This window comes from Oryza glaberrima, chromosome 6 (assembly GCF_000147395.1).
Source record: "Oryza glaberrima chromosome 6, OglaRS2, whole genome shotgun sequence".
NCBI lineage: Eukaryota > Viridiplantae > Streptophyta > Magnoliopsida > Poales > Poaceae > Oryza > Oryza glaberrima.
In genome coordinates, this window is record NC_068331.1 from 645,509 (window position 1) to 658,031 (window position 12,523).

The window sequence follows — 12,523 nt, forward strand, 5'->3', positions numbered from 1 at the left end:
ACGCTCGCTCCTGTGCGCGTGTCGCTGGAGCTTGAACCGATCTAGCAACCACACGTACAGTCACATCTCCGGCGTGCATGCAAACAAGGGATGAAACAATCTGATGAGCATCAACTAATTAAACACACATATGTATATGCAGATGCAAAAATCAAAGCATATATATGCGCATGTGTGTTGTTTCCTTGCTCCCTTGGTGAGTTGGTGTGTCGTGCATGTAGATCAATCTGCTTGCCGACGTGCATGCATGTATTGCTATTGCTGGTTTGATCGCCCATGCATGCCAGCATGCGATCGTGGCGGGCGCGCGCGGGCGTGTGACCGGCTGCCCGGCTCCTGCATGCATATGCACACGCTAGAGACCGCGGTGGCCAAGCGATCCGGCGGCGCGGCTAGATCGCCGTCAACAGCACACGGTGGCTCATGCAGGTCGCGTGGGGCCGATCAGTATGCCACCCGGCAGCAATTCTTGGAGCCGCGGGCACCGGTGGCCAACGCGAGTGCGACGGCGGCTTGACCAGCAGCTGCGCTACACGCATACAGAGAAACAGGAGATCAATCTGTAATAATCTAATAACGACGATTTGATTGGAACGACAAACCGGTCTGCTGATAACGTGTTGTAAACCAACACGCCTATTAGCGGATCACCGGATCCGTTCCCTGTCCCTCCCACAACAATAGAGACGTGAGATGATGTAGAACACCCGCGCCCATCCCTTTGTCCTCAAGAACATTGCAGAAGTAGACAATGAACACATATATAGGGTGGAGCTCTCTCTTCATTATAGATCTCATCTGGAGTACAAGCCAGCCATTAACCATTAGATGTCGCACCCTACCCCTGTATATATAGGGGTCTTACGAGGAGATAGATATTATATCTACTCCGGTTCAGATTAGCCCACATGAAACTTATCCCCAAGATATTTGTTTCACAACACTTTGTTCTGGTCCCCGATTCCCGTATCCATTCGGCCCCGTTGCCTTTGCATTCGCCATTGGATTTCAGAATCCGAATCCCGTCTCCTTCCTTTCACTCTGTCTCAACACAATCTATACCTCTTTCTTTCTCGGTCTCTCCAGTACCCTACTCTGCCCTTGTTCTTTTCTTCTTCTCTCTCTCTGCTCTGCCTTTGTCTTGTTTTGCTTTGCTTCTTCTCGATGCCATCGATGCCTGCATGACTGCTTGCACCTAGCAACTTCCTCTTGCCAAGAACGGGCGGTCGCAGCAAGTAAGTTAGCCTATCTAGCAACTTCCTCTTCTCCATTACTCCCTACTCCTTTCTGTTTGTTTCATTGCTTTCTTCCTTCCTAATACTGGAGTTGTACTAGTCTATTTCCATCTCAACATGCATGATTCCCAGAGAGTTCTTTGCTTAGGTTCACCTACCGATTAATTTCTTGGATACTAGCTGCTACTCGTATTATATACAGAGTAGTTTGTTGATTCTTCTCACACAAAAAACCTTACCTGCTACTAGCTACTAGCTTCTTCTGGTGTGGTGTTTAACTGTTTATAGAGTGTCCTTGACGTATTCTGATAGCTCCACCTGTCGGCTTGAAATTTCTAGAGGAAACTAGCTTAGGTGTCACCTGTTGCTGCTTCCTACTAACATGAAGTCTCTAGACCAAAAGAAAAAAAGAGGAGAGTATACTAGTCATTTTGCTCTATCAATTCTACTATTTACGTGATCACACAGGCTCTCCATAAATATGATGTGAAATTTCTGATGAATTGCCTCTTGTTCATACTCATGACTTGGGCAGTGTGACATGTGAGGCTCTCTCTCTCTCTCTCTCTCTCTCTCTCTGCTTGCTTCATTAATTTTGTGTTTCAGCCTTTCAGGGCTTGTTCAGCTTGAACGCCGGCTCATCATTTCAAAGGTATAGATGGCACACGCAAACAAGGTAACTCTCTAATACTTTGTTTGTATGAGGGGAAATATTACCTGTTTTCTTGTCTACAGTCCAAATTTAGTTAGTGAAAATTTGAAGTATATTGGCAGATTTACATGTGAAGAAACATGCATACTGCAACGTTATGACCTATTGTTGGTCATACCAAAATCTAGAATATATATATTTTTTAAAGAACTCCTTTTCATATATTTTCCAAAAGAAATTTAAGGTCACTTATGGTTGCAACTTTTGTTCATCTTTCTTGTCCACTTGCTCTGTCCAACCATACGTATTTGTCAAGTCAAGTATATATTCACCACTTGCTATTTACTGGCTGCTGATGCAGAATCACATTGAGTCATTTCCACCTCCTGGGAAAAAGATAACAATCGTGTTCGTCATAGGTATGCCTATCTGTTTTTAAACTAACCCACTGTGCTGAATAAGTAGTGCTCACACTACTACAAGCTTCAGCTTTTCCTAGTACTATGTGACTTCATACTCCATTGAGCTTTTGCTGAATCATTTAATTTGCAGGTGGCCCTGGCAGTGGCAAAGGCACTCAATGTGCCAAAATTGTTAAGCAGTTTGGCTTTACACATCTGAGTGCTGGTGATCTCCTTCGTGAAGAAGCAAAATATGATACTGAACAAGGGTAATTAACAACTGCTTAACTAGTCCAGTCCTGGTTTCTGGTAGCTGTTTTTATTGTTCCAACTGCTGCTGATCTGATTGTGTCGCTGATATCTATGTGTCATATGACTGTTTCGATCAGTACAATGATCAAGAATCTCATGAATGAAGGGAAGCTTGTGTCATCTGATCTCATCGTTAAGCTACTATTTAAGGCCATGCGAGAAAGTGGGAATGATAAGTTCCTTGTTGATGGATTTCCACGAAATGAAGAGAATCGACATGCGTATGAAAATATTGTAAGACTGTTGGTCTGAATGTCTTACCTTTAGGTCATTTTTGTGTTAAAAAGTGCAGCAGTATTAATACATAAACCGAAAGGCACTAGTAGTGCTAAAAGGGGACAGTATCATGATCTTTTTGTCGTGTGTTTTTAAAATGAGTATTGCTCTCGTGGCAGATCCACATTGAGCCAGAGTTCCTGCTGTTCATTGACTGCTCAAAGGAAGAGATGGAGCGGCGCATTTTGAACCGAAACCAGGCATTTTACTTGCTTGTGATTTCTTAGGCTCAGCATGTTGTTTCATTTGGTTGATCTGGGACTCTGAATTTTGCAATCTGCAGGGAAGAGATGATGACAACATCGACACTATTAGGAGACGCTTTGATGTTTTTCAGCAGCAAACTCTTCCAGTTATTCAGTACTATGAGAAAAGGGGGAAACTCAGAAAGGTCTTCTCTTTGAATTTATGAACAACACAACGTGATAAAGTTATAGTTTAATAATGATAAAATAGGAGTAATAAAAAATAATAAATATAGCTGCTGTATTCCATTTTTTGCTAGTACTAAGTTTTACTTGTTTTTGTGCCCTGAACTATGGATGTGCCTTTTCAGGTTGATGGTAACCGACAGGTAGATGAAGTTTTCGAAGACGTTAAGGCCATTTTTGCTCAGTTGAACAATCAGGTAACACCCATATTTCTCTCAGTTTGAAATCTCTAGTAGAAGTAATATTTGTATCTGCATAAAAAGCAAGAACTTTGAGGTTTTGCTCTGTTTTTTGTGTAGAAAATTCATGGTGGCCAGCAAGCTAGTGGTTTGAGCAGAGCACAAATGAATCCATTGAAACGTTGGTTCTTTGACTTTTTCTGCGGTGAGCAACTAACCTCCATTAGCAAGTTTCAGGTTACAATACATTTATCCATGACTAATTTACCATTTGATTGTCATTAGTTCATTACATCAACAAACCAAACAAGCACACACTACATTTATCTTGCTAATTTACCATGACTAATTTCTGCGTTTGTGATTGTCAGGTTGCTTTGGGACTAAAGAAGAAGCAAGAAACTGACAGTAGAAATGAAAGTGACATGATCTCTCTGCGTGTGTGTGGTGGACTGTGGAGTACCTAGAGGCTGGTGCAGAATTTCAGAAAGAGAGAGAACAAAAAACTTGTGATGTCTTGAGTTACTACTAGTATATATGGTGATGGTGTGTTGTGCTAGTTGACTGTTTCGGTTCAATAGTCTAGTGTGACCTGTGAAGATACTGCATGTTGGCTTGTTTGGTTTGTTGATTGCAGCTTCGAGATTCATTATTATTGTTGGCTAAAAAATCTGTGTGATTTAACGTTAGTTAATAATAAAAGAGAGTGGGGAATTTATCCCATCACCTTATGTTTTCCTTTTAATAAATTTATGATTGTGTGTGTTATGGCAGAAGCTGAAGATGTAAAACCATACATCATATCTTGATCATCTATTATATTATTAAAGGAATAGAAAAAGGAGCCTCTACGTTCGCATCTATTATATTATTAAAGGAATAGAAAAAGCAGCCTCTACGTTCACTCTTATGGCCTAGAAATTCTCACATTAATCGAAAAAAAAAAGAAAAAGCAGAGTCCATATAGAAATACAATTTAGAAATAGCTGAAATTCGGAATTAAAAAATAAGGAATATTAGAAGAGAAGACTAGAGTCCATATAAAAATACAATTTAGAAATAGCTGAAATTCGGAATTAAAAAATAAGGAATATTAGAAGATAAGACTAGAGTCCATATAAAAATACAATTAGGAAATAACTGAAATTCGGAATTAAAAATAAGGAATATTAGAAGTAGAGTATAGAGTCTATATAGAAATACAATTAGGAAATAACTAGAGTCCATATAGAAATACAATTTAAAAATAGCTGAAATTCGGAATTAAAAAATAAGGAATATTAGAAGAAGAGACTAGAGTCCATATAGAAATACAATTAGGAAATAACTGAAATTCGGAATTAAAAATAAGAAATATTAGAAGAAGAGACTAGAGTCCATATAGAAATACAATTAGGAAATAACTGAAATTCGGAATTAAAAATAAGGAATATTAGAAGTAGAGTATAGAGTCCATATAGAAATACAATTAAGAAAAAAAAATAGAAATTCGGAATTAAAAAATAAGGAATATTAGAAGTAGAGTACAGAGTCCATATAGGAATTTAAAACTAACTAAAATTTAGAATAAACATAATAAAATTAAAAGTAGATTTTAGAGTCCGTATAAAAATACAATTTACAAATAACTAAAATTCGAAATTAAGAAAAACATGGGAAGAAGAGTTTAGAAGTAACTGAAATTCGAAATTAAAAATTAAAGAATATTGAAAGATGAGTTTAGAGTCCACATAGAAATACAATTAGAAATAATAAAAATTCAGAAATAAAAATAAATAATATTGGAAGAAGAGCATAGAGTCTATATAGAAATACAATTTACAGAAAATTCGGAATTAAAAAAAGAAATATTAAAAGACAAGTCTAGAGTCCATATAGGAATATATATAATTTACAAATAACTAAAATTTGATATTAAAAGTAATTCATAACTAACACGTATATAAAATATAATATGAAAATTCAGAAATAAAAATAAATAATATTGGAAGAAGAGCATAGAGTCTATATAGAAATACAATTTACAGAAAATTCGAAATTAAAAAAAGAAATATTAAAAGATGAGTCTAGAGTCCATATAGGAATATATATAATTTAAAAATAACTATAATTTGATATTAAAAATAATTAATAACTAACGCATATATAAAATATAATATGAATATTACACATTAGTAGTTTTGTAAAGTTATTGTAAAATTTAAAATTATGTTGTCATTTTAATATATTTGAATAATATAATGAGAAAACATATATGCTATTATATGAGAGAAAATATAACGATGCTAGCCGCGCAATCTGCGCGGGCTACCATGCTAGTTACTTATAATGCAAGCTGTTGTTACTGATGAAGTTTGATGTCACTGCAAAATACCTCCTCTCTTCTAATTAGAGATGGCAATGGGTACCCATAACCCGAGACCTGACGGGTTTTTACTCTATTAGGAGCTACTCGTGTTCTAACTCTTATACCCATGGGTTTACTAACGGGCGAAAACTCTTACCCATTGGGTACGTGGGTATGGGTCCGTTCTTTACCCACCCATACCCACCAACCCGTGGGTAGAAAAAACCCATTCATTGAGCTTAAAACTATGAGCAATATAACTCTCGACGACTACTAAATCATAGCATAAAACTCCTTTCACATCTTAAAGCATTGCTTAGTCTAGTTATATGAAATTATTATTTGATTTCTTGATTATGTAATGTAATTGTATAATTTTATTTACTCGCCTTTGAACACTAATATTAATAGCATTGTTGTTAGAGAAAATATTGATGGTTTACAACTCTAATATGGCTAATTGCAGTACAAAACTATAAATACTACAAGTCAATTATATGGGTATGGGTACCCGTTGGATACCCGTTACCCGCACGGGTGTGGGTATGGGGACAATTTTGTACCCGCGATGGATGTGGGTATTTAAGTGGGAGTATTTAGATATGGTGGGTGTGGGTATGGGGCAAGAGAACCCGATGAGTATGCACCCGTTGCCATCTCTACTTCTAATAGAGACAGAGGTAGATTTGTTGGGCCAGTATTTCCAGGCCCATTAATTCGTATACCACCTTTAGAGTTCAGACTACAGTTACCGGCCTTATAAGCAGCGGTGATCTGTTCGTTGTTGCATAACGACTCGGGGCCTGTTTGTCAAATGGGTTTGAAAAAAACAATATCCCATCCACTAAAGAATAAGATTTAATTCTAGGCATTCATCCTTTTCACCTCATATAAATCCACATCCTATTTGCCAAACAAAGCATGATTACTTGCAACAAGTAAGGGTGACTTTGTGGAAATTTTAACTCATGGTAACATGGACGAATCTTGGACGTCCATTTCTCAATCCAATGATAGTTTTTAAGTTTCCACTACATATGTGATTTGCATACTATATATTTTTCGGGCTATATATGTGGTACGCAAAATGGAAAGCGGTCCATGAGAAGTCCTTTCAAAGCCCACTCACACATTGTTTAGACTCTCATCCATTAGTTCGCACGTGCGCGTCGGGAAGCGCATGTCGCGCGCGCGGCTGCCACAAGCTCATGCTATTATCTTAACGCTAATGACAGTGATTACCATTATTTTTTAGAAACAATACATAAATTATAATTTAGTTAAAAGTTTTAAATTTATGTCGGCAACAAGCTGCAACTGCAAGCAGCCGGCCGGCCGGTCTTCTCGATCGATAGGCTAGGAGATCAACGTAGTAGAACAGCAGGCAGGCAGGCAGGCAGCTAGCTAGCTAGCTAATTAATCAGGCCAAGCGATTAAGATGGCGGCCGGCAGCGGCGACGGCGACGGAGAAGGAAGGGTCGATGTGCGTGCGTTTCGCGATCATGCGCGAGAGAGAAAGAAAGGAAGAAAGGACGAATTGAAGGAAGGAAGAGAAAAGCAACAATTAATCAATCGATTGATGCACATGCATATAATGTCTCCAGAGGCCAATATGCATGCATGGTGGAGTCGATTAAGCAAGCTACCCCTGCATTGGTCGCCACTGATCCCATTGATCGATCGATCGATCGATCATCTAAAGATATAAATCTAGCTAGATTTTCTTTTCTTTTGCTTCGCGATCGATCGTGTCCCATCTGATCACGACCCTCTCCATGATCGATAGATCATGCAATGCAAGGACCCATCCTTCTCATTCATATGCATATTATTAGTTAAAGTGATTGCTAATTAATTAATTAGCACACTTTATTAACCCATCGACCTAGATTGTTGTTAATTAGATCATGTTGCTGTTGTTGACTGGTCATAAATATATATATATATATCGCTGATATGATAGAGATGATACGATTATGACGCGTACTGCAGATGCCTCCTCTGGGTGATGCATGCATCTCTGGCCGATGGAGCTACATCGAGCAGCACATGCATGAACGATGTACCTATGTCTCCCGCTGTTGCCACACACGCACGGTTCATATTATCTATCATGAACCAGTGGTGATTAATATATTAAGCGTTATATATATTGCATATGAACGATCACAGATTGAATTGCTAGCTTTATCACATCCCTGTAGCTAGTCTGATCTCGATGCATGGAGACGATGATATGCAAATGCAAATGCAGTCACGCGCCGGCCATGATTCGATCGATATATACATATGTGCATCCATTCATGCATGTTCCTTCTCTGTTGCGATCGATCTGATCCAAAGCACAAATATATATATTACTCCCTCCGTTTAATATTAGAAGGCATTCTACCATTCCTCACATTTATATAGATGTTAATGAACTTAGACAGGACAAATCTTATACTCCCTCCGTCCCGTTATATTTGACATTTCCGACCAGATCGTGAAAATTAAGGAACGTGTGAAATTACATATTTGCCCCGGGCCTTCTCCTCTCAACGCGTGAGTCGCCGCCGCGAGCCTGCGACGGAAGAAAGAGGCGGAAACGCCGCCACCCCCAACGCCAAAAACGCCGGCCGCTACGCCAGCCGCCGGGGCTCACCTCCAAGATGCCGCCGCCACCCGTACTCGCTGGAACCGTCGCCGCCACCCCTCTTTGCCGGAGCCGCCGGCGCTCTCTCCCGACGCCGCTGCTCATAATTGGGCACCCCAGGCCTGAGACCCAGCAGAATCTTTGGACAAAATTTTACAACACTCGTAGTAAGATCTCATGCCCTCCTTTTCACCTACAACGGCATCGATCGATCACCTGAGCCATTTGCCATTTGCCACTGATCTATGAACACTGTAAAACCTTATCATTTCTCAGGTTCAGGCACGCTGCAGCTGCTGCATCTGCCAAATTGTGCTTATCCTGTGCAAAATAGCTATAGATTGACTCGGCCGGGCAAGTGAGCAGTAGAACATTCAAATCTCCTTTTCTAAAGATGAATAAAGAAGAATGAATCATTTGTGTTTACAGTATTCAGATTTTACTTTAAAAGTTTGTGTTTTTACAGTATTTTCAGAGCTGCTCTTGGATTGCCAGTTTTTCGGCTGAAATTTCATAGCAGTTCTGATGATTTACTCCCTTCATTGCCCACTCAGAAAAACTCTCTTTTGCAGTAGTACACTAGTTTATCAAATTTCAACGTCCAATCTTCTGGGAAAAGAAGATTCAGACCATCATCTGCCAGAAGAAGTGCATTCATCATCTAATGCAACAGGACAGTAACTCCTGAGCTATGCAAATAGGTGAGTTATATAATGCTCAGACAGACAAAGATCATCTTATGTTGAATTTGGCTCAGTAATTTTCAGTGGGCAGATATGCTCGGACAGACAAAGAAAGACTGACAGTGTCTTCAGACTTGTTCAGTTGCAGTTCAACTGGAAGAGTATGTACTGAGTGTACTCAGTTCTTGAGTTTCATTTTATTTACAAAATCTGAATTAATCCTTCAGTAGAAACTCTGTTTGCCGCTGGGCTGCTTGAACCTTCCTGGCTTCATCTCTTAGTAGAGCAATATTTTGTGCATCATTGCTGTGAGGTGATAATAGGACTGAAAAGTGACAATATGGTCAGATTTTGTGAGGTGATAATAGGCCTGAAAAGTGACAATATGGTCAGATTTTGTGCATGTTGAAATTCAGATTTTGTGATAATGTAGGAGAGGAAGAATCCAAGAGCAATTAGGATGTGACTTTCAGACCTACATTCAGATTTTGTAATAGTACTGTTTATTTTTAAATTTTGAATTTACTTCAGTTTTTTTTTACCTCTTAGCAGAATTTATGACAGTTCTTATGAATTCAGCATTTCACTGTGAATTCGCAGGACAGTAGTAGCACTCCTTACTGAAACCTTAGGTTGCAGCTTCATCAAAGCAGACAACTACCATTCTCAGGCAAACAAAGGTCTGAAGAACTCATCATCTCACAACCAACCTACATTTCCCTTTTTCATTTCTGAACTTCTCAGTTCCTCCCTGTCCCTGACAACAGCAAAGATGAGCAAGGGCATAGCAAGGGCATCCACTGTGTGCTGAATGAATCATGCCAAAAACCTTATTTATAAGCCACAGACAAGTGCAGCAGCTAAGCTAGCTCACCTTCCTCTTCACCACCAAGAACGCAAGAACGCAGCGAGAGAGGAGGAGATTCAAGAACTGGAGGAATTGATGTCGTCTTCGGCTGTGATTCCGCCGCCGTCGCCGGAGAGGAGGGTGCCGATAGTGGCCGACGACGGAGGTGGAGGACATGGGACGAGATGGTGGCGTCCGTCTCCATCCACTACTTCATCTGCCACATGTGCCGCCACGCCGCCGCCCGGGGCTCGTCGGCCTTCTCCGCCGCGTCGTCGGCGTCTTCCTCTGCTGCGCCGGTGCTTCCCGTCGTGGTGCGTCCTGCGTTGGCGGAGCACGCGGCGGAGATGGAGCGGCTCATCTCGCAGCTGCCGCTCTTCACGCTGGCGTCGTCGCTGGCGGCGCTCCCGAAGTCGTCCCGCGCCCGCTGCCGCCATCCCCTGCTTCTCCGCGCCGTCTCCGGCGAGGAAGGTGACTGTCGCCGTCGAACAGAGGGGTAAAGATGGAAACGGTTTTTCTGATTGTACTGCAGCGTCAAACATTTAGACTCCTTTTAAAATAAACTGCAACGTCAAACAAAACGGGACGAAGGGAGTAATATATATGAAACGGAGGAAGCAGTAGATATAGATAAGATGTATGTCGTGCTGCCTCAACCTCAACTTCTCAACTCAGTGCATTCCATGTTTAGTGGCCATATATGCAACACGCATATATGCAGCCTTGCCCGCAAGACATGCATGCATGCAGGCCATACAGGCCATATCGATTTTTATCTTGACCACCACTCAGATCAGAGCTGATCTTCAGGGTGCTCTGCTCCCCTGGACATGTACACAGCACTCACCACCACCTCTCAGATTTTTGCTTGCATTGCATCCCACATGCACACACACACACATATATATATATATATATATGGACTAGCTAATTAAGCTATCCATGTGTCATGTTTGTGATTCGTTAGGTCTTAGAAGCATACATTATGACTAAATTAGCTTAGAGATGCATTTAATAGTGTAGCAGTAATTAGCAAAGAGTGTGTAGTTTTAACCCTGAAATCTCGTGTTCAATATCCAACATACTCACAATTTCTTCTTAAAAAATATTTAGAGGGATGTCTCACCCTCCAAATCTTTTTTTATTAAATTTAGGAAACATTTGCTATTACATGACACTCAAAGTTTGTGGATTTGTTGTTAGAGTACATCTTAAAAAACCATGACACGGCTCGAATACATTTCAAAAACTAGTAATTTGATAAAAGACACCATAGCTATTACTTTATTATTTTGACTAAATGGAGAGATAAAAATTTATAAAAAAGACAAGGTTACCCTTAAGCTAGGGGCTTGTTACCCAAGTTGGTCCGGTGCAAATTGGATCTAGGCCACATTCCTCCCCCGATTTAATCTCCAGAACTCTAGAAATTGGAAGCGACGGCGATGAAAGGCAGTGAATTCAAGCAGCACCATAGGCAGCACCCTTAAGTCATCCGGATGGATAGATGATGTTTGGCCAAAAAAGAAAATAAAATCGATTTCCCACAGCATGACCAGATTCAAATCCACTACAACAACATGCAAACATCAACAATTTCAATATCAACAAACAAAAACATCAAAATTGGCATTGTCGCGTGCAACGCCATCACGGTGGTTGTATCGTCGAGCTCCACCGACAAAGGTGTGAATGGATCCAGCCTTCCTTATGACGGATCCAGGCCACACCAGGCCGCAACCCTCCCCTTCGCACTCGTCACCAAGCCATCTGCCATCGGGGCCTACTGTAACGACCCGCCTCTCTCAGGCCGGGCCCACTTTCATAGGTCATAGACTACCCTCACAGACTAACACATGTCTTTTCTGCACACTTTATCCTCACTCGTATGCACCCGGGAAGAATTTCCCGGTCGGTCACCCATCCCAAATTGCTCCAGGCCAAGCGCGCTTAACCCTGGAGTTCTTTGGAGATTGGCTTCCAGAAAAGAAGTTGCAACTTGTTGATATGAGTATTCTATTAATTCTGTTAAGCCCTAGGCCGGGATGTTACACCCTTACCCCCTTAAGAGAGATCGACGCCCCCGTTGATCAACCCCAGGCCAGGAACGTCCTCTCTTGGCCACGTCCATGTGTCCAGTGCCAGCGCATGTGCCATGCTGTGTAACCACTCCTGGTCTACACCAGCCATGCTCACCATGCCTGCGCAACTGCGACACACGCGTCACCCATCCCAAATTGCTCCAGGCCAAGCGCGCTTAACCCTGGAGTTCTTTGGAGATTGGCTTCCGGAAAAGAAGTTGCAACTTGTTGATACGAGTATTCTATTAATCCTATTAAGCCCTAGGCCGGGATGTTACACCCTCACCCCCTTAAGAGAGATCGACGCCCTCGTCGATCAACCCCAAGCCAGGAACGTCCTCTCTTGGCCACGTCCATGTGTCTAGTGCCAGCGCATGTGCCATGCTGTGTAACCACTCCCGGTCTACACCGGCCATGCGCACCATGCCTGCGCAACTGCGACAC

At 41.2% G+C, this 12,523-nt stretch overlaps 1 protein-coding gene across 5 annotated transcripts; it reads left to right on the forward strand.

The window, feature by feature from the left end:
* The first annotated feature begins 1,043 nt into the window (after positions 1-1,043).
* LOC127777188 (UMP-CMP kinase 1) lies at positions 1,044-4,224 on the forward strand. 5 transcript variants are annotated; one of them, XM_052303729.1, is made up of 10 exons: positions 1,044-1,235; positions 1,842-1,911; positions 2,249-2,306; positions 2,440-2,557; positions 2,678-2,834; positions 2,996-3,076; positions 3,160-3,267; positions 3,433-3,504; positions 3,607-3,723; positions 3,858-4,224. In XM_052303729.1, the coding sequence occupies exons 2-10, from the start codon at positions 1,894-1,896 to the stop codon at positions 3,951-3,953; spliced, it is 825 nt and encodes a 274-aa protein (XP_052159689.1). In that variant the 5' UTR covers positions 1,044-1,235; positions 1,842-1,893; the 3' UTR covers positions 3,954-4,224. The 5 variants fall into 5 exon arrangements, with proteins under 5 accessions (XP_052159689.1, XP_052159691.1, XP_052159693.1 ...); XM_052303731.1 differs by having other exon boundaries at positions 1,850-1,911; XM_052303733.1 differs by having other exon boundaries at positions 1,048-1,235; positions 3,607-3,691; positions 3,858-4,222.
* The last annotated feature ends 8,299 nt before the right edge of the window (positions 4,225-12,523 follow it).

Bases quoted from the DNA above. Each gene is read 5' to 3' on its own strand.
- LOC127777188 (XM_052303729.1), top strand. The intron at 2,307-2,439 runs GTATGCCTATCT...TTTAATTTGCAG, and splicing joins AACAATCGTGTTCGTCATAG to GTGGCCCTGGCAGTGGCAAA. The intron at 3,724-3,857 runs GTTACAATACAT...TGTGATTGTCAG, and splicing joins CCTCCATTAGCAAGTTTCAG to GTTGCTTTGGGACTAAAGAA.